The 23,022-nt window shown below is 43.6% G+C and overlaps 1 protein-coding gene across 1 annotated transcript; it reads right to left on the bottom strand.

Moving 5' to 3' along the window:
- On the bottom strand, positions 1–9,467 carry LOC308301405 (protein Z-dependent protease inhibitor-like). Its single transcript, XM_080745385.1, has 7 exons — positions 9,366–9,467; positions 7,715–8,014; positions 6,551–6,844; positions 5,485–5,555; positions 4,657–4,853; positions 3,587–3,734; positions 1–1,407 (listed from the first exon to the last, which is right to left on the bottom strand). Exons 2-7 carry the CDS (start codon positions 7,998–8,000, stop codon positions 1,225–1,227), a joined length of 1,179 nt encoding a protein of 392 aa, XP_080601511.1. The 5' UTR covers positions 8,001–8,014; positions 9,366–9,467; the 3' UTR covers positions 1–1,224.
- Positions 9,468–23,022: the final 13,555 nt, after the last annotated feature.

Raw genomic sequence — 23,022 nt, 5'->3', positions numbered from 1 at the left:
TCTTCTGTTTACTTCTGTTTACCGTGTGTGTGTGTGTGTGTGTGTGTGTGTGTGTGTGTGTGTGTGTGTGTGTGTGTATGTGTGTGTGTGTGTGTGTGTGTGTGTGTGTGTGTGTGTGCGTGCGTGCGTGCGTGCGTGCGTGCGCGAACGTGTGTGTGTGCGTGTCCACTTGGGCCGGGCAGTGTCTTAATAAAGAAGCACATTATATTTATGACACACAGCTGAGTTTAAGTATCGTTATAGGATTATTTACATATTCCGGCATGGGGTTCAAGCCATTACGTACACAGGGTTTGCAGTAGGTGAGTGGTTATAGCCTAGTACGGGCATCAGTCCCTGTAAACCAATGTTACATCAATAAATGTTTCAACCTTAAGAAATGTAACGAATAGTAACCCTGCATACGTTTAATCCATTCCAACACAAAGTAAAACATTAGCAGTTAAATCTTGTTGTACACTTTATACATAAAGGAAAATATTGGACCCTTCTTAGTTAGGATTTTTATTCGACTCGAGGATTTTTATCATGGGTACCCGATATCCAGAAATGTGAATTTGGTTCCCTACTCTGGAATTAATTTCGATACCCAACCCCATTACAGTGGTTCTCAAACGTTGACATTTCAATGACCTTCATAACTCTGAGAGAGTACAAATGGAACCAAACGAACATGTAAAGGGTTCCATTTGTACACTCTCAAGAGTTGCAGACCTGTAAGGGTCCATTTGGAACCTCCCTTTAAGGAAACCTGAGGGTCCCCACTATGAGAACCACTGACCTGAGAAAATAATACATCTCTACGATGTCTTTTTCGTCAGGTTTCAGGGTGGATTAGCTTACATTTACAGTAGTAATAGTCACTTACGGTACATTCACTCAGACGAGACATGGAGCATCATTACAGGTTTTAATGACTCGTTACTAATTGTTTCTATAACAACTCCAGTGCGGATGATGCGTCAATTTCATCGTGTACGCCCAGAAACCGATAGGAAAAGGGCCTGCAAAGCTACCATATTGCACCACAATCCACCTCAACAAATAAAGAAATATATACACTGACTGTAGGGTTATTCAAAGAAGGAACGGAATGTGCAATCGCAAAAAAACTAAAACAAAAAACTGACACATTTTAGTGTCAATAAAGAGTTACTTAATTACTTCCTGGTTGCGTTTACTCTCTGATTGTTTACTTCCTGGTTGCGTTTTCACACCGGGCGTCTACTTCCTGGTCGGGTCGACCACGCGGCCCATGTAGAGGATGCTAGATGTTTGCTGATGGTAAACGAGGAAGAGGAAGGGTCTGTTGACGGTCAGACGAGGAGGAAGGCTGCTGAAGACGCTCGCAGCGCCCCCTTCTGCTGAGCCGCCTTCGTCCACGTTAATGGCCGCCCGCTGGATCACCTGGACAGGAAACACACAGTGTCATGTAACCAGGAGTGCTTTCGAGGCCGGAAGTGACCGGACGCTGCCAGGCCAATATATTTCCCACATGCACGCACAGGAATGGCACGGAACAATGCATGCTAGAAACATAGAGTTATAGGCGTTAGCTATACGAGTGACGACACGCCATAGCCTATCTAATCAATTGGCTATTTGCATAACACGTTTACCAGGTTTACCAGTGAGTGGTGGGCTTGCGCATCCTACTTTAACACCTACTGTAGGTTTCCAGCGGTGACTGTATGTGCATTGTGTGTGTCCTCATAGGCTACATGGCTCCGTTACTGTGGTAGGTAGCCTACTGTTTGAGATTCGTTCAAAGCAACTTTTGGTTTCTCTACTGCAGCGCAGACATCTAACGGTGCGCATGCACGTGACGTCAATAAATGACCGTGACCTGAGCTGCGCAACATCAGGAACTGGATGAAAACATGTCAATAAAGCTCTGTTGATTTGAATTGAAAGTCACTTTGACTGGCAACGATCCCTCCGTTTTTGCGGACGTCCGACCTCCAGTTGTTACACGTCGCTCCAATGAACTGCAGTGGTGGATGAGGTATCTAGCTTTTTATATCTATGCACACACACACGCACGCACGCACACACGCACACACACACACCCACTAAAGGCCCGGTCACACAGTTGCGATTAGAGGTCAGAAGTGCCATTAACTCTTGAGCAGGGGTCTTCAACAGGGGGTCCGGGACCCCTAGCGCGTCCTCAGAGTTACTACTACTAAACCTTTGAGTGATAAGATAGATACATATTTTTTTTCCCCTTCACATGATGCACTTGAATCGTAACTGTAACATCCCTATTCTGATGAGAACTTTAAATAGCAGATCTACCCGCTCATAAGTCACACCGCCTCACGTTCCACTGTTCCACTGTAACAATGGGTTATTACAGGCTCTACTGTACACAGGAAAACATGTCAGACATTTCTTGTAGCCTGTGGGGTTCTAATAATAAGTGTGATAATGATTTGGTGCCATCGTTTGTTGTTCCAACCAGGGGGGACGACCGGATGACAGGCGGGACGAGAACTCATTCATCAGTTCTATAACTATGTGTGGCAAGGTATTTTGTGTTGTTGACTAACCTCTGTGAGTTTGAGTGTTGTGTTTCCAATAGTAGACAACACATCAATGTGTGTGTGTGTGTGTGTGTGTGTGTGTGTGTGTGTGTGTGTGTGTGTGTGTGTGTGTGTGCGCGTGCGTGCGTATGTGTGTGTGTGTGTGTGTGTGTGTGTGTGTGTGTGTGTGTGTGTGTGTGTTACACTCATAGACATAGAAAGGTAGACGCCTCCATCGGCTCTGGTGCATATGCACCAGAGGGACAGAGGGAATCAGCATCGCTTCGGCGTGCATCGTTTCCACGTGTGTCAAAGAAAAAACGGTAGTTGGTAGGCCAATCAGAAGCAGGTGGGGGCGGGTATTTACGTCCGCAGCCTCTAAGAACAGCTGAGCCGCGAAACATCAGGAACTTGATGGAAACGTGTGAATAAAGCTCTGTTGAATTGAATTGAGTCCCGGAAAAGACGCGCTGTGATTGGACAGTGGTCACTTTGACTGGCTGTGTTCCCTAGTTATTTCCAGTGTGGTTTAGAAGAGAGTGGCGCCACGCTTTGATCTCGGCGCAGACCGAAAGTGGCGTCGCATGGAGCCTGTTCTCATTCTTAGCGAGCCTTTGCAGCTCTTCAGCCCCGTCCGCCCCCATTATAACCGAGGCATTTTCACTCGCTGGTAAGTAGACTAAATCACGTCTTTTTCCCACTTTTAACTCATTCACAGGCCTCTCCAAGGTAGACAACATTATTAAAAGGGGGAAAAATGGACGTGATTTAGTCTACTTACCAGCAAGTGAAAATGCCTCGGTTATAATGGGGGCGGACGGGGCTGAAGAGCAGCAAAGGCTCGCTAAGAATGAGAACAGGCTCCAGTAAGCTAGGCTAAGCTAGCTGCTTCCATAGCTTTCCACGCTTACAATGGGAGTCGACGTAAGTGTCATAACTCTCTCCATTCTCTCGGTCTGGTTATTTCCGGACGTTCGGCTTCCAGTTGTGTTACACGTCGCTCCAATGAACTGCAGTGGCGGATGAAGCATCTAGCTATTTATATCTATGGTCATACTAACCTGTGTGAGTTTGAGTGTCGCGTCTCCTCCGATCCCAGAGAGGTCAGCAGAGTCCTGGAAGACCTCGGTGATTCCCAGCTTCCACAGGATCCTCCCCAGGTCATAGGACTGTTCCAGCTGGAAGCGAGGGAACTGCACCTCCAGTTTACTGCAGGGTAAAGGAGTAGGGTTAGGAGTTCTCAAACTCTGCCCGAACCTGACCAACGTTTTCGGGCCAGGCCTAAAATGTATGCTAATTAGTCGGTCGGGTCGAGTCTCGGGTATCCCAGTTATGGCCAGACCTTCATTTTCAGGCCTGTTGAGAACTCTAGTGACACTGTAGTATGATGAAGTAGGAGTAGGGCATTAAAATAATAAAATAAAATACTCAGAAAAAGTTGAAATATTGAGATAAAAGATCTGTGGCAGACAACAACAATATACTAAATACATACAGTATACATGGAATAAATCAAAATAGAATCTCTTGGATAAAAATGTAAGGAATGTAATGTTTAGGCATTATCGTTGTAAACCTAGATATTGATGCTGATATACATACTGCCCAACACAACAGTTGCAGTAATCTAGATCGAGGCCTACCGAAATGCATTTGTGTCGAAAACATTAACTTTACACCTAGTCAAAAGAAAGTCGAATGACATTTAGTAGACTAAAACAAGACTAAAACTAAAACTTTACAGATGACTAAAACTAAACATTTTACTCCAAAGACTAACAAGTAGATCAGGATTATTGTCAGTATCAGACAGTAACATGTGGGAGTCTGTCCCCATTACAATGTGCTAGACCCCTGGGAGATGGATTGCTGAGGTGCAGCGCCACACCTACCATCAGCTCCCAGTACTTGCCGCATGGCTTGCTGCACCCCAAGCCGTGCTACTCATATGCTGAGTTGGCAGTTCCCGGAATCGAACCCATGACATTGTGGTCCAAAGGCGGGAGCTCTACCGACTGAGCTACCCGGACACAAACCAAAGAGTAAACTAAATCTAAATTTGCTCTTAAAATGAACACTGGTATGCGTGTGTGTGCGCGCGTGTGTGCGCGTGTTTGAGAGAGAGTCTCACGTCTTCTTCAGCTGCCGGAGCCATCCCTGCACCTGTTCGTAGGTGATCTGTTCCTCCACAGAGCTCAGGTCCACGTTCTCGTCGGGCAGCAGGACCAGCATGGCCGTCCCGTCAGCCATGGGCAGCTTCAGGACGCCCAGCTTCAGCGTGCGGTCGTAGGCCAGGTGGAACTTGCCCGAGCGGAACATCATGGGAACCTCAAACAAACAAACAAACCCATTAAGAATCTACTTTTTACCGTTAGTTTATGCTTTCACTATTGAAAAATAGCAGATATACAAGCTCACAGCGCGGCGCTCTGTGCAGGGCTGTGAGCTTGTATATCTGCTATTTTTGAAAAGTCTTGAAAGGTCCTTTGAATATTTTTGACCCGATTCTATAAATGTCTTCTAAATCCTTTCTTCTAAATGAGAAGTCCATATCAAGGACCCCCAAAATTACATGTATTTGGCCGCGGACCCCCGATCTCAAAATATGATAATAAAAACAACCAAAACCATATTTTCTGGCTAAAAATAACACATTTTCAACATTCTCCAATTGTGTAGACTTATTGTAAATGAAGTAATGCAGATGTTTAACAGTAATTTAACTCTTGAGAGTGTAAAATGAAACCAAATGGACCCTTCATTTTACACTCTCAAGAATCTAACCCTGAATCTAAAAGGTTACCAATTCTCTATCATTTAGCCTGGGGACCATCTGGAACCTTCTCAAGGACCACTGGTGGTCCCCGGACCACAGGTTGAAAACCACTGATTTAATCAATAACTGAAATTGAGATTTGATGAATCGCTGAGAAGATATTGTATAGTTTCAGGGCCTTACCTGTTTGATGTGATATTTGTCCACAAAGAACCTCTCGTCCTGCGTGAGCGACAAGTTGAATGGAAGACTACCTGAACATGAGGAGAAGATGAGGATGAAGAAGAAAATGTGTTTGGTTTTCAAAAATAACATCATATTTTAGCAGGGTTGGTAAAAGTTCTGCAATGTAGATCATGGCGCTTACAAGTAAAAGTCCGGAATTCCACATTTACGAAGCGCAAAAGCACTGGCATCAAAATGTACATAAAGTAACAAAAGTAAAAGTACTCATTAAGCAGAACGTCCCATCGTGCAAGTTTTCAAATGTATAAAAATAGCAGATCTACAAGCTCACAGTGCGTTATATAGGGTTAAAGTGGGTAATGTATGTTTTGTAATAATACTTAAAATCTCCCAAGTACTAGTAACTAATGTTTTCAAATTTAATATTTTTCAGACATTTTTCTTAAAGTAAAAGTAAAAGTAAAGGTGTACTTAATACAGTACTTGAGTAAATGCACTTAGTTACTTTACACCACTGGTGTCAATGCCATCAAGCAGAGAAGACAGCTGCAGCACCAGCTGAAGACGTTCATCTTTCTAACTGTACACTGCCATCTAGTGGTGACTAATCCTGCAAACTGGACTGATTGGCCACAACAATATTTTCTGCACACAGCCTGTAGGGTGGCTTGCAGATTGGCTATTTTCACTTATGTTTTACGCAACCATTGTACCACCAAGTATAGTACAGGGTTAGTACAATAGTACAAGTAGTTAATCAGAGTAGGTTTGCCAGCACTAGTTTTGGGTACATGCTTGTTTTGTCATGTTATGAGGTGTTTAATGTTAAAATAGCAACTCCAAAAACGATATTCTATTCAGTGAAAGCTGTCAGAGTCTGTCTGTCTGTCTGTCTGTCTGTCTGTCTGTGTGTCTGTCTCTCTGTCGTAATGGCAGATTTTACTTGGTTTTATTGCGCGTTGTGCCAATATATTTAGTCTTGGTTTTAGTCATGGTAGCTTAGTTTTTATTTAGTTTTTGTCAGTAAAGAAAGGTGGTCGACCAAATGAACACTGGTTCTCACTCTGGAAAGAAGCCACGGAGGCCAGCAGCAGCTTGGTCTGCGGGTCGAGGGGCGTCTGGACCATGTCCCGGACGGCGTCCGCCGTCTGGCTCTGGGCCCAGCCGTTGACGGTGGCCCGGGCCGCGTCGGGGGAGCTGTAGGCCAGGCTCTGGGCCGTCCCGCTGTAGGGGCCCTGCACCAGGGCCTGGTAGGCAGGGGACACCGTTGAGGGAGCGCCCGGAAGCACCGCCACGGCCTGTCTGAGGGGGGCCGCCCCGCCGCCCGACACCGCCTCTCTCAGGCTCTGGAAGAGTGCTGCATGTAGGGATGGGACAATAATCGTTATTATCGTTTAACGTGATAAATAGACACTCATAATAATCGTATCGTAGAGATTTAAATTCATCATGAAAATATGTCATGCGCTGGGATCAATTCGCCTTTCTACGTGCCGAACTTAACCCTCCAGGAAATAACGTACTTGATACAGTCTTTTTTTCACGCTCTACCAAATCTCTTTGCCCAAAAATAGACGATCTACAAGCTCACAATGCGTCGCAATGTAGATCTGGAATTCTTTGGCAAATGTTCCGTCCCATGATAATGGATATGCGATAATTGTTTCTTTGGTCACAATAATCGTGACATGACATTTTCATAGCGTCCCATCCCTAGTTGCACGCACGCACGCACGCACGCACGCACGCACGCACGCACGCACAAGCACACACGCACACGCACACGCACACACACACACACACACACACACACACATTTTTGCACTACTACACAAGTATTAGTACACTATGTCTATTTCTCTAAATTTACTATACCAGTGGGGACATTTGGCCCTCACAAGCACAGTAAGAACACACACAGTCATTTATTTAGGTCAAAGAGATACAACGCAAGGATATTCCCAGTAAAGCCTCTATCAGAGTCCAGGGTGAAGAGCTATTCACTTCACCACGTTGTAGTTTCCTAGCTATCACCCAGGCTTTGTTCTGCATTTTTAGGTGATAGCTAGAAAACTACACCGCGGTGAAGTGAATAGCTTTTCACCCTGGACTCTGATAGAGGCTTAAGACGCCCTAAGATGAGTCCCGACCCACTGTTTGGGAAACAGGGTTCTACCTAAAAAATCATATCTGACTAAACGACTTTCCCTGTGGTTGCCAGGGTTACCTGGTACGTTCTGTGCGTCCAGCCCGGTGAGTCCGAGTCCCTGCAGCAGGTCCTGTTTGGTGGAGCCCTCGGCGCCGGCCATCAGGGCTGCGATACCGGACGACACCGCCAGTGGGCAGAGCAGCACGTTGTCGTCAGTCTGGCTGGACACGGAGCGATACAGGCGGGCCGCAAAGTCCCCCAGGCTGGTGGTCAAGCCCTGGACCGCGGCCCCGTCTGGGGCCTGGGAGGACGACACGCCCACGAAGAGGAGGAGTAGGGCGAGGGAGACGGTGGGACGCCCCATGACTCCACTGCTTTCTAAAAAAAGGAAGGAAAAGAAAAACATGAAAATACATGTTATCATAAGGTAAGATGTGATTTGCAAAAAACAGCTGATCTATAAGCTCTAAGCTTGAAGATTGGCTATTTTCGATTAGCCGAACCCCCAGCTTTTACATGATTTTTGAATGGGAAACATTTGACATGACCTAGCGGTGTGGTTTTGAAGTGAGGGGCCATAGCAGTAGGCGTGGTTTACTGGTGCCACTAAAAATATTTCCCATTATTTTTTTCCCATAGACTTTTACAAAAATATTTATATAAATTATTTTAAGCCTAGAATCAAGCCATCTAAGATATCAGTGAATCATGACCATGAAACCAGACAAATATTTGAATATTTAATTATATTTTGTACTTTTTTAATGAATACCCTTTGTTGATGTTTTCTTTTTTTCTCTCTCTCTCTCTCTCTCGTGGTCATGATTCACCAGGATCCTTGATGGCTTTATTCTAGGCTTAAAATAATATAGGCCTACATTTATGTGAAAAGGTCTAAAGGGGAAATGAATGAGAGAGTTTTAGTGGCACCAGTAAACCACGCCCACTGCTATACTCTATCAACTAGGTACAGAATGTATACAAAAGGAAGAAGACCCCAAAAAAGCCTATGGCCCACCACACCATAGCCTACAGGGTGCTGTATTACCGTTCATCGATTATAACATATGTCTCCATTTTCGGGAATAAGCTCACTCATTGCGCACCGCTCTGCTATCTTAGCTGACTTGCAGCCCAAACATACCACGGTTGAAAGGGGCTGAACAGCTGTTGTGGACCATCTTTAGTTTTTTTTTTTTTTTTTTACACCAGTTACCACCTGTTTCTACTATTACTAGATGCAGTTAGTAGTTAGTTACTATATTCTATGACTACTTCGGAAAAACAGTCAAACATTACCCTGAAATGAATGTAAATTAAATAAATAATACAAACTGGCTGCGTCACTTGACTTCACCCAAAACATGGTAGCACGTCATGAATAAATAAACACAAACAGCTGAATTATTGACGCAGCATAATTTCCAGTAAAAAGACAAACAAAAAACACAACGGTTATGATCTGTGCCCCACATCCACACCATATTATAATAAACTGACTCGTGTTTGTTATAATATAAGAAACAAATATATAAACAATGAGTCTCATCACATCAGTATCACAGGGCCTGTTTGGGACTGATCATCACGAAACCCAATCATCAATGACGGATGTGTCCAGCAGCATCACCCATCACAGACAGTAGGCCTACAGACAAGGATCGGTGCCGTCCAAAGAAGCAATCGGTTATTGTAAAATGTTACGTCGATGTAATATAAAGTGTCTTACAGTGTTGATGCTTCGGTGGTTCTGTGCGTCCTGCTTCTTCTATTTGCGATCGCGCTGTTCTTTCTCTGGAGTAACGGTGATGTGATGTGAGCCTAGGCAGCATCAAGGAGAAGGAAACATGGAGAGGACGCATACGTCACTCTTTCTTTACAGCTGGCAGATTCGTCAGATATTCGCGCAGACGCGTTATTCATATTGAACAATAATAATACAAACTATATATTTTCCTGAATAAAACTACCTTTGACAAATAATCGAAAGGCATATCCTACTATTTTATTTAGTATCTCCCCCCTTTTTTAAATTGTTTTATTATGAATTGTTAATTTCTCTGCTTGGACGCCGGACGAATCTGCATGAGTGTATGCGTTTGTTTGCTGGACAACGCAGTGAGTGAAGCAGTCAGCTTTTGAAAGAATACAATCTATCTATAAATGCGACAAATCTCTGCGTGTCTGCGTGTATGTAACCCGCGTATCTCGAGAACCGTTCGTCCCACCGGCTTCAGATTCGGCACGCGCGTTCCCCGCCACGGCACGGAGTGCAGTGCCGGGTCTCGACCCGACCCGACGCGCGGTTTTCCCGAACCGGCGCGAAACGTTCGGAATCTCCTTATGCGGGGTTGATTGTTGACATCAGGCTGTTCCGGAGGAAATCGGCGAAAGCTCTGACTCATTGTGACATCACTTCATAAAAGGCTCTGACATCACGTACGCCACATGAGTCAACAAAAAATCTCTGTGAGTGTGTATGTATGTAATCCGCGTATCTCGAGAACCGTTCGTCCCACGGGCACGCGCGTTCTCCATATGGGCATAAAATGAATGCCCCCATATATGGGCATAAAATGGATTGCAGACAGACAGATACAGATATCTCCATATATGGACATAAATGGACAGAGGCAAACAGATGGTCAAAGATCTCCATATATGGGCATAAAATGGACGCAGACAGACAGATACAGATATCTCCATATATGGGCATAAATGGACACAGGCAAACAGATGTTCAAAACGGGTCCTATGACAACAGGTATAATGAGGTTTGCATTAAAGGGGGAACCGGCACTGTGTCTGCAACACAGTTGGAGGCACAGACAGATACTCCATATATGGGCATAAAATGGACGCAGATACACTCTAAAAACTGCTGGGTCAAAAACTCAACTTGGGTCATTTTTGATCCAACTCACGGGTCAAATAGGGACCAATGCCCAGTTTGGTTATTTTAACTCAAGAAATTTGGTTATGAATATTGACCCATAAATTGGGTCAAATAAATAACCAAATTATTTGTTTAAAATGACCCAAGATTGTAGTCAATATGACCCAAGTTTTGGGGTTGAGTGGGCTAAATGAATACAACCTACTTATGCATGGTCTTTAGAATGACAATGTCAATATTATCTGTCATTAACATAACATCAGAAATGTTTCAGGGTTTCTTCTCAGATGATTTGTTCAAAGATTGGTAATATCAACATAAAAGTGCATAATATATATTATGCAATAATGTTGATAATACTATAATCAGAATAATTTAGAGAAGATACACAAAAATAATCTCAGAATTACTATACTATGAGTTCTTCTCTTTCAGACAAGCTGTTGGGGAGGGAGCTCAACCCTAAGCTAGCAGCCAAGCACTTACGGTTAGGGTTTAGGCTCAAATATTGACAAATCAAATTCAGACATATGACAGACAGCTTGCCGAGACAGACACATGGATATGACATATTTAGCATTTTTAGCTCCCAACAGCTTAGAAAATGTCTCTGGAAACCTAGAAAAATGCTTTTCCCAGCATGCTTTGCAAACAGGTTTATGGTGCCTGTCCCCTGATTGGCCCAAAGCTAGACAACTGACCCAAGTATAGGGGTTACCACTAACCCCAAAAACGGGTCACCCCCAGATAAATATTATCTAACTCGAACAACCCTGGAATTGGGTCAAAATAATATCCCAATAACTCAAGGAAGGGTTGTGGCTCTGAGAAATGACCCCGAAATTTGACCTAACACAAATGACCCATGATTTGGGTCAAGAAATGACCCATGAGTTTTTAGTGTGTAGACAGATATCTCCATATATGGGCATAAAATGGACCCAGAACTATAACTGCAGTGATCTCCATATATGGACATAAAATGGACGCCGACAGACAGACAGACAGATACAGATATCTCCATATATGGGCATAAATGGACACAGGCAGACAGATGGTCAAAACGGGTCCTATGAAAACAGGTATAATGGGGTTTGCATTAAAGGGCGGGGCATTCATTCCCTATTTACATTGTTCCGAGTTGGCCAGGTCGCCGACTAGACGCTGGGCCGCCCGAAGGGCGGCCCAGCTTCTAGTTTACTTAAAGGGATATTTCACTTTCAAAAAAACTTTTGGTAATTTTATCTTCTAATCAGGCTTTTATGAACCCCCTGAACAGTTTTTAATTTGCTTGATTGAATATTTAGATATTTGATGTAAATGTTACCAGGCCCTCCAAGCCCAGGGCCTCTCCCCCCACACACCCATTGTAACTTCAAACTTCATTTTAACCATGATAGATTCATTAAAAACACCCATTATTTTTTCTGGTGACTCATACTGCCCTCCTAATATGTGAGCAGGCATTGTTTTTTCCATAACTTTTTTCATGTATCTTTAATAATTATTTTTTTTGTATTTCATTTTTTCCATTTTCCCAAATAATTATTACAAATAAATGAAAAAAGTTATAGAAAAAACACGGCCTGCTCACGTATTAGGAAGGTAAAATGAGTCACCAGAAAAAATAATGGGTGTTTTTAATGAATCTAATGGAGTTTGAAGTTACAATGGGTTTGTATGTGAAGAGAGGCCCTACCACTGCTCCCTGTTGAAAGTGGAATATCCCTTTAAAATCCTAGTATTCAGATCAACTCCTCCAGTCTCCTGTTAGAACTAATTTCTGTTTGTAATTATGTGATTTGTGGCGCTTCCATCATGATCTTCTGATCGTTGGCAGAGATTGATGTGCAGTTTGTGCAGCCAGCTCTCTGGTTTGATGGTGAATTTCGCCATCTTGTGGCAAAATCAAGCAACTACCGTCGTATGCTGTAGGCCTATACACAAACTTTTACCTCAGACTTTGAAATAAATTCATTCACAAAAATGTGTAGGCCTATCTGCTGTATATCTATCTATCTATCTAGGTCGTCCTCAGACGAGCCCTCCATCGTTGTTTCCAGTCATCTCGGTTCTCCATACATCTGGCCAGCTCATTGGTGTTCTGTGTCCCTACGTCTTCCTTGAGTATGTCCACGTATGTTCTTGTGGGACGTCCTCGCGACCGGTGCCCATGTGTTGGCTCCCACAGTACCAATTTGCTGGCTGGAAGCTCCTGGTGTCTTTGGCAGTGTCCTGCTAGTCTCATTCTTCTGGTGGCAATTTTCTCGCTTACCCTTGGTATTCCCTCATACAGGCTCCTGTTGGTAACATGTGCGCTCCTGTTGATGTTGAGTACTGCACGCAACATTCTAGTGTAGCACCCATTTAGAGACTTATGCAGGGTTGGCTTCAGGGTCCAGCATTCACTGCCATAGAGGAGAACAGACTCCACTGTTGCAAAGAAGAAGCTAAGTTTGATTTGGCGGGGGAGGCTAGAGTTCCATACACTGTTCATGCCGTTCAGGGCCCTCCAAGCGAGTGCCTTCCTTACTTTGAGGTCTTTCTCAGTTGAGTCGACCCATGCACCCAGGTACTTGAAGTCCTTGACTTCCTTCAACACAGCTCCTTCTGTTGTTGTCAGAGGTGAGTGATCAGGTAGGTTATAGGTGATAACCTCAGTTTTCTTAGCATTTAGCCTGAGACCAACTTTGGCACACTCTATCTCCACCCTGTTCAGGAGTTCTTGTGCTTGTTCCATGCTGTCGGAGAGCAGGCTGATGTCGTCCGCATAGTCCAGGTCTGTCAGAACTACTGCGGGATGCCGCCTTGACCTCCTTGGTGTTAGCGTGAAGCCAAGCTCTTGTTCTCGTCCACCTATGGCTTTCCTGAGCGCATAATCCAGAACTATGATGAAGAGGTAGGGGGCTAGGGTGTCTCCTTGCATTACACCAGCTCAGATGTCAAACACCTCACTGCTGCCGTCTGGGGTCACCACTTTGGCCCTTGTTCTTGCGTACATGGCCTCGATAGCCCGGAGAATGTTGGGAGGGACATTGTAGGCCTCAAGGATCTTCACCATCTTGCTTCTGTGGATAGAATCAAAAGCCTTTTTGAAGTCAATGAAGCACAGTACAGCTGCTAGGTTGTCCTTTTTCACCTCCTCTATTAATCTCCTTAATGCCAGGATCTGTGCTACGGTTGTTCTCTCCTCTCGAAAACCATTTTGGTTCTCTCTGAGGTGAGGGTCGATGGCATGCCGTATCCTGTTCAGTATCATTCGGTTGAAGACCTTAGCAGTGATACATGTCAGGCTGATGCCTCTGTAGTTGTCTGGCTTTGAGAGGTCCCCAGCTTTAGGCACCGGGATGATGTTAGTCAGAGACCATATTTCAGGTTGCTTGTTGTGCTGTAGAGCATTGTTGCAAAAGTCTAGGATGAGGTTGTCTAGGTCGCAGTTATAGGCCTACCTAAAATAATTAAATGGATTTTTACATAATGAGACCTTTGCTAGTTTGCTACTGACATTGTCTGAGCTCTGAGTCCCCGTATGGTTCTTTAGTGATAAAACATTAAATCAAAATCTAATAAAATATCTCAGCTCGTCAGCACTGATTCAATACATTTAAGGTTAGCTTTTACCCTGAAGCCCTGAAGTGCCTTTAATTTGTTAGTTAACCAACTTTGTATATAGTCATTAATCTCAGACAATTGTCCAAAGTTTGTATAGATAGTCATATAGTAGAGCAGGGGTCTTTGAAAATTTTTCAGGTCAAGGAGCCCTTAGCTGAGAGAGATGAAGCAATTCAATTTCAATTCAAATGAGCTTTATTGGTATGAGAAAACATGTTTACATTGCTAAAGCAAGCATCAAAAAATAAAATAAAAAGTGTGAGTCTCTATCCACATGGTTCACTAACATAGAATATTCAGTGATCACACAGTTCACATGGTTCATTTACATACTAAAATAGACAGTCTAGTGATCAGATTGAACGCTCTGCACTATAAGGCTTTATTCACACCTCAGGCAAATCTGATGTGTTTCTCCAATCTGATGTTCAGGACTGTTTTGTGTGAATTTAAAAAGAATCATATTTAACAAGTAGACCAAGAGATAGCTGATCTACAAAATTGCGACGCAACTCTCTTTGTGCCCCGTTGTGAGCTTGTAGATCTGCTATTTTCACTAGTTTGGGTCCCGGCCAAACGTCTAATTTATCTTTTGGGTGTTGAGCTAAAAGCTTTGGGATCCACTGGCTTACATCACGGTGTGCTATAAGGTCAGTCTTCTGCAGACTGACATGTTTTACCAGACTGTAGTTTTTAACCTGAACCAGGAAGCAAACTACAAAACCAGCCTATAGAGTCTCATCTCTGTTTAAAGCTAAATTAATAAACATGCTAAGGCTAAGCAATAACAGTTGGTGGTTTATATTAATGTGATCGTGGCTACAACGGTTTGTACTTCTGTACAAACTGTTCTCAGTTTAACTTCACAAAGCAGAAGACTAAGCTGCAGTTTCATCAGTGGAGTTAAGAGAAACATCACTTCTCACAGATATGGGACTGCCTATGTCCACGTAAGATATTAATCCATCCTGAATTCCGGTAGTAGACTGCACAGCTGTCCCCGTCTTCATCCTTACCAGGCCATCCACTGCGCCAGTACCTGCAGATTAAACAACATCATATATTGACAACCACATCCACTCAGTCACTGACATACAGTGACTTTGTTAGAATTATAATAGAAGAATGTGTAAAATGTCTCACTGTGGTGTTGTGAGGGGAGTTCCATCAACCCAGGTCCATCTGCCCTCAGTCTTGTTCAGACCAATCCATGGATTGCCCCCTTGGGTCAATCCTTTGATGAAGTCCTGATAAATTGTACAATAAGATGATTGAACCACAATAACATTTTCTCCAATGCATTCAAGTTTTCATTTCATCACATGCATGAGGATGATGGACAATCGAAATGCGCGCACACACACACAAACACGCGCACACAGACACGCACACACACACACACACACACACACACACACACACACACACACACACACACACACACACACACACACACACACACACACACACTAACCTGTTCTTCTTGACTGTTAATGATCACCAGATCTGCTCCTGTCTGCAGACATTGTGCTCTGCTTTCCTCCCAGGTTTTCTCCTCAGTATATGTGTAGTAACAGCTGCATCCAAACTTCTTCCATCCACTGGGACACAACTCTAAATAACAAACTAATTTTACTTCTGGATTGTCATTGCAATGACACTTGACACGCACACGCACGCACACACGCACGCACGCACACACACACACACACACACACACACACACACACACACACACACACACACACACACACACACACACACACACACACACACACACACACACACGCATGTGTTTGTACAGTATATACACTGTATCTACATGATGTTTCAATGACCATGGTGACAGATGTAAACTTTCTATCCAAGAATATTGCAATTTTATTATTAAAAGATGTTTTTGTTTTTACATTATATTGCTGTTATAGATTTGATAAATCAGTACTAATGTGGGTTTAGTCCATAGGTTTAGTCACATCATGTTATACCACTGTATAGCTGACAATAACCAGTAAGACTCCCTAATCGGGAGATAAGCGACCGTAGGTCGCTTATCTCGACAAATAGGGCAAAAATGTGTTTTTCCAAAATCTTCCTGATCCATGTTGATGAGATGAGTGTAGACATGCTGTGTAGTGATTTTCGTGATTTTAGGGCAAAATCTGTAGGAGCAGTGTACAAAAATGTGTTTTTAAAAATCGGCCTGAAGGTGGCGCTATATGGGACAGATTCATGTTGATGGGATGAGTGTAGACATACTGTGTAGCGATTTGCGTGATTTTAGGGCAAAAACTGTAGGAGCAGTGTCCAAAAATGTGTTTTAAAAATCGGCCTGAAGGTGGCGCTAGAAGAGGGCCATGTGAGAAATGAGGGGTGGGGTCTCCGCGGTCCGCGTTGCCTTGGCGGACGAATAGGTACCGCCCCGGCTCTCCCGGACGCTCCTAGCCCGAGTTACGGCATTTTATGTGAGCTGCAGTGGAGGGGGTCCTCCACTGGGGGCGCCACCACTTTTGCATCCGTTCTGGAGCACCAGGAGTGGGTGGTCCCCAGGAATTCCCCGTGAGCAGCCCCGTTGGGGTGGTCATTTGGTCATTTTTGCACATTTGGTCATTTGGCTCCGGGGGTCCTTGGAGGTTGTAGTTTGCCAGGTAAGGAGTGTGTGTGCAAAATGTGGCATGGATGGGGGCAACGGTTGTGGAGATATGAGCAGGGCAAAAGTTAGCTCTGGTCCATCGCTTTCACCTCCCGCATTGCTCCCGGTGAAGCTCTGACAGACCCGTCGGGAAACGCATGGACTCGAGATTGTCGGCCCCGCCGAGCGCTCAATACTAGTGAAAATAAACAAAACCGTTTCACTACTCACCAAACCAAAGGTCGTTTTGCGCTGTTGAAAGTCTATTCTCCGCGGTGGTGAACCCCTCAGCACCCCACCTACTCTGTAAAATACATTATTTTTGGCATGAAATAAAGTGCATCCAACTCGACCGCCGCTTATTTCCGGGTTGTGAACCATTGTATCTGCGGTGGCCGCTAGGTGGCCTGAGGTGTGTGCGTTTTATTTCATGACAAAAATAATGTATTTTACAGAGTAGGTGGGGTGCTGAGAGGTTTACCACCGCGGAGAATAGACTTTCAACAACGCAAAACTACCTTTGGTTTGGTGAGTAGTGAAACGGTTTTGTTTATTTTCACTAGTATTGAGCGCTCGGCGGGGCCGACAATCTCGAGTCCATGCGTTTCCCGACGGGTCTGTCAGAGCTTCACCGGGAGCAATGCGGGAGGTGAAAGCGATGGACCAGAGCTAGGCAAAAGTGTGACTGACTCACTCACTCACGGACGGACAGCCGGTGGAGGTTTTGGTAGTAAATGCGACCTACGGTCGCAATTAAAATGGCAATACAGAAAATTCATGTTCTTTTATAAAGGTTTGTAATCTTTCTCACCTAATTTCGTAAGACAGTGAACTTCACTTTGTAACTCCAAGACGAGGTTGTTTGCTGCAACGGACAACAAATGGTGAAATTAAACCACTTGTAAACATATTTTCACGATAATGTACTTTTAGAATAAAACTAAAAGTTATACATTTTTTTTACAGATGAACAGCAATACAAAAACAGTCAAAGAAACAATGAGAATTAGGTTAAAGGAGTTCACACACGCACGCACGCACGCACGCACACACGCACACACACACACACACACACACACACACACTACACACACACACACACACACACACTAGGTAAAACAAGGGAAGTTTTAAATTATAAGTAACTGCTTACTCTGTACCATACTCTAATATTACCATATCTATCCTATTGTGTGGAGGTGTGGGGAAATACCTATAGTAGTAACCTTCAACCATTATCCATAATACAAAAAAGAGCAATAAGAATTGTACATGAGGTAGGTTTTTATGACCATACAAATGAGCTGTTTCTGAGGTCTGGTACAATGAAGCTTGTTGATTTGGTTGAGTTTGAAACCTAATGTTTAAGGTAAGAAATAAGCTACTTCCTGGGAACATTCTGAAAATGTTCAGGGATAGAGAGGGGGGTTATGAGTTAAGGTGGGAAAGAAATTTTAAACAAGCCTGGCTACGAGCATTTCTGTTTGTGGGGTTAAGATATGGAATGGATTGACAGAGGAGATTAAACAAAGTAACAATATCGTGCAATAAAAAAAAGGCTAAAATTCAACATCCTGATTAAATACAGTATTACATAGTTTATTATATTCTATTATAACACAGTTTTATTGTCTATTACAGTATGACATAGCTGAATGGTACATTACTATAGTATAACATAGTTAATACCAGTAAGACCCCCTAATCGGGAGATAAGCGACCGTTGGTCGCTTATCTCCACAAATAGGCCAAACATTTGTTTTACCAAAATCGGCCTGATGGTGGCGCTAGATGGGACAAATGTGTTTTGATTACATGACTGTAGAGATACTGTGCGATTTGTGTGATTTTAAGGCAAAATCTGTCGGAGCAGTGTCCAAAAATGTGTTTGACAAAATCGGCCTGATGGTGGCGCTATATGGGACAGATCCATGTTGATGACATGAGTGTAGACATACTGTGTAGCGATTCGCGTGATTTTAGGGCAAAATCTGTAGGAGCAGTGTCTAAAAATGTGTTTTAAAAAATCGGCCTGAAGGTGGCGCTATATGGGACAGATCCATGTTGATGAGATGAGTGTAGACATACTGTGTAGCGATTTGCATGATTTTAGGGCAAAAATTGTAGGAGCAGTGTCCAAAAATGTGTTTTAAAAAATCGGCCTGAAGGTGGCGCTATATGGGACAGATCCAAGTGGATGACATGAGTGTAGACATACTGTGTACCGATTTGGGTGATTTTAGGGCAAAAATTGTAGGAGCAGTGTCCACATTTGGTCATTTTTTACACCTGGGGGTCCCCCAGGGACCTGGGGGTCCCTGGAGCTCCAGGGGTCCTTGGAGGTTGTAGTTTGGCAGGCAAGGAGTTTGTGTGGAAATTTTGGCATGGATCAGGGCAACGGTGGCGGAGATATGAGTAGGGGAAAAGTGTGACGTGTGACGAGTGACGTGACGGAGGGACAGACGGACTGACTGACGGACTGACGGACTGACGGCCGGTGGAGGTTTGGATAGTATGAGAGTGTAAGTAACTGCGACCTACGGTCGCAATTATATTCAACTATAACATATTTTAATGGTATATTGCAGAGATTATTATAGGGATCCAAGCAGAACCCTATGACATCATGTTTTGTTTTGAGATGTTTGTTTTTTGTTTTGATTACTTTTCAAACATTATTGTAACTAAGGAGGATATACATATATACAGTAGGATAGGCAATTATAAGAGATATAGCTTCAGCCTATTCCCTTTGATCACTCCAGTGTTTTTTTTTTTCTTTTCTCTTTTGTGGATGTATGATTTGTAAAATTTATCAGACTGTGAAAGATGATCAAATAAACTAAACTAAACTAAACTAAACTAAACTAAACTAAACTAAACTAAACTAAACACACAAACACACACACACACACACACACACACACACACACACACACATGCCCTGAATTCATGGAGATTTTTTTTAATCCAATAATCTGATGCCCTGGTCATCTGTTAATAGGAGACTCAGTAGGTCATCAACAGATCGGCTCAGGAATGCAACAAAAAGGTCGTCCGGTGGCCTACTGGTCAAGACGCATACCACATAGGCACCACCACATACTGTAGGCATGGTTACCGCGGCGTCGCCGGTTCGATTCCCGATACGGACGACCTTTGCCGCATGTCACTCCCCATCTCTCTCTCTCCCCGTTTCCTGTCAGTCTACTATATACTATCAATAAAGGCATGAAAGCAAAAAAATATATATAAAAAAAAGGAATGCAACAAAAAATAATAAATCTCCGTGTTTTCAAGTCGGTGTGACAGAAAATAAGCCATTTTCTGGGGTGAACGACTCCTTTAAAAAGAGGAGAAACATCAATGCTTGACATTGCGGCAGTAAATAGGCAGTTCTAAAAAAAGGCTGTGAGGAGCTAAGCATGGAAGGTAAAACACACTGTATGACGCACACGCACACAAAGAATTCAGGTCCACTCCAATCCTTGCGTTTGACTGTTTATTATTTCACACACGTAAAGGTACAGCAGTTCCCAGTAAACTCTTGACCAAAATGGTTGTTAATGTGATAAGTGGCGTTTTAGCGGTCAACAGAAAATGTCCCTCCCAAGCTCACCCCCTCTCCATCCAGATTAGCCCTATTCACGGCCCGCCCACTCAGCAACTTCCTGGTGCTGAAGTCACGTTTTGAAGGGTAAAACCCTGCTAAAAGCCCATAGAGTTAACGCAGAAATCGCAAATTTAATGCAATTTCCGAATAGTAAAGTATAAAATACGGCTAGCATGATCAAGAACACAAGATAGTAAAAGGCACACAGCATTATAATTTACTTTACCGTTCGAAATAATGATTTGTTGGCTTTAAGTCCAGCTATTTCTGTGTTATTTTACCCTTCTAAACTGACGTCAGCACCAGGAAGTTGCTGAGAAATGTGCTGATTGGGCGGGCCGTGAATATGGCTTATTCCCATTTCCAACTACTAGTGAGGCCAGGTGAACACCAAGCAGTTATTAGTGTAGCAGCGCCTCAGCTCCGGTGCCCACGCCCACCACCTGCTAAGGTGCAGTGCAATCTGTCAGTCAAATGTGCATACCTCCACATCAATACCAGTAAGACTCCCTAATCGGGAGATAAGCGACCGTAGGTCGCTTATCTCCACAATTACACCAAAAATGTGTTTTTCCAAAATAGTGCTGATGTTGGCGCTAGATGGGCCAGGTCCATGTTGATGACATGAGTGTAGACATACTGTGTACCGATTTGCGTGATTTTAGGGCAAAATCTGTAGGAGCAGTGTCCAAAAATGTGTTTGAAAAAATCGGCCTGATGGTGGCGCTATATGGGACAGGTCCATGTTTTTGACATGAGTGTAGACATACTGTGTACCGATTTGTGTGATTTGAGGGCAAAATCTGTAGGAGCAGTGTCCAAAAATGTGTTTTAAAAATTCGGCCTGAAGGTGGCACTATATGGGACAGATCCATGTTGATGAGATGAGTGTAGACATACTGTGTAGCGATTTGCGTGATTTCAGGGCAAAAATTGTAGGAGCAGTGTCCAAAAATGTGTTTTAAAAAATCGTCCTGAAGGTGGCGCTATATGGGACAGATCCAAGTTGATGAGAAATGAGGGGTGGGGTCTCCGCGCCGCCGAGGCGGACGGATAGGTACCGGCCCCGGCTCTCCCGGTCGCTCCTAGCCCGAGTTACGGCATTTTATGTGCGCTGCAGTGGCAGGGGGTCCTCCACTGGGGGCGCCACCACTTTTGCATCCGTTCTGGAGGACCAGGAGTCGGTGGTCCCCGGGAATTCCCTGTGAGCAGCCCCGTTGGGGTGGTCATTTGGTCATTTTTGCACATTTGGTCATTTTTTACACCTGGGGGTTTGTGTGGAAATTTTGGCATGGATCGGGCCAACGGTGGCGGAGATATGAGTAGGGGAAAAGTGTGACGTGTGACGAGTGACGTGACGGACAGACAGACGGAGAGCCAGACGGACGGCCGGTGGAGGTTTGGATTTGGATAGTATAGGAGTGCAAGTAACTGCGACCTACGGTCGCAAAAACCCATAGAAATCACATGATGGCTCCCACACTTGGGTTAATTCTACTGTGTTTTTTTACTTTTTGAAAATAGTATTGAAGAACCTGTTAACTGGTAAATGTGTTAAATGGTTAATGTTTGTACCCTCACTTTAAAAGCATAATTTTGTTTCCCCGGGCAAGGCTGGTTATCTTTTAGACAGACATGTTTTTGCCGATGTGGGTGATTGGATTTATTTTTTGATCGCCTCTTGTCTTGATTGTTTACTCATGACTTTATTGGCCCGCTACAGTATATGCTTGATGCAGGCTCAACAAACCCAAAAGATTATTGTCTCAATAAATTTGTTATCGAGTTTGTAATGGGTTCCATCTCTAGTTGTCACAGCTAGAAAATATCAGGCAACAAACTCCTTGAGTGAGTGTTTAGTGACATGTAAGTGATGTGGTAGTTTAGTGACATGGAATACTCACAGTGAGTGATGTGGTAGTTTAGTGACATGGAATACTCACAGTGAGTGATGTGGTAGTTTAGTGACATGGAATACTCACAGTGAGTGATGTGGTAGTTTAGTGACATGGAATACTCACAGTGAGTGATGTGGTAGTTTAGTGACATGGAATACTCACAGTGAGTGTTGTGGTAGTTTAGTGACATGGAATACTCACAGTGAGTGTTGTGGTAGTTTAGTGACATGGAATACTCACAGTGCACAGCCTGGCCTATGTTCCCACCCAGCAGCAGAAGACACAGCATCCCCAGACACACAGTAACACCTCTGCGACGCATTTTCTCTGTTTGACAAAAACAAGGTACAAGCCCTCTTAGTTACACTCAATCGGACCAAAGTTCTTTGAAATAACCAACATTCTCTCTAAATAAATAACCTTTACACATGAAAGGAATCACTCCTCTAAGTGTCAGTGTCCCTCATCTCTACTCAGTCTCCTTCTCTGTCTCTCCTTCTTTGTCAAGTCTGGAAAAGCATAACTGCAAACATCTTACAAGGATGAGAGGCTTGAATATTTAACTATTGGATATAAATAGTAAACTTTCTTAAATATACTGTCTTCATTAGCTGAAACAAATTGACACTTTGTTTTGCTTTTTACCAGTTTTTCTCTCCAATTTAGTTGTTTGTGTCCAATTATATACTCTCAAGATGGGTCCTTTTGTTTTCGTTTATTTCATTTTTCCAGTCT

Source organism: Nannobrachium achirus, assembly GCF_963921795.1.
Source record: "Nannobrachium achirus genome assembly, chromosome: 16".
NCBI classification, from domain to species: domain Eukaryota; kingdom Metazoa; phylum Chordata; class Actinopteri; order Myctophiformes; family Myctophidae; genus Nannobrachium; species Nannobrachium achirus.
Note: the sequence above shows the minus strand (reverse complement) of the source record. Positions and strands in the feature narration are given on the sequence as shown.

Coding starts and splice junctions, on each gene's coding strand:
- LOC308301405 (XM_080745385.1), bottom strand. CDS start 8,000: ATGGGGCGTCCCACCGTCTCCCTCGCCCTACTCCTCCTCTTCGTGGGC. Junction 6,845..7,714: donor GGACGCACAGAACGTACCAG/GTAACCCTGGCA, acceptor CCCTACATGCAG/CACTCTTCCAGAGCCTGAGA. Junction 4,854..5,484: donor ACAAATATCACATCAAACAG/GTAAGGCCCTGA, acceptor TGTTTGTTTGAG/GTTCCCATGATGTTCCGCTC.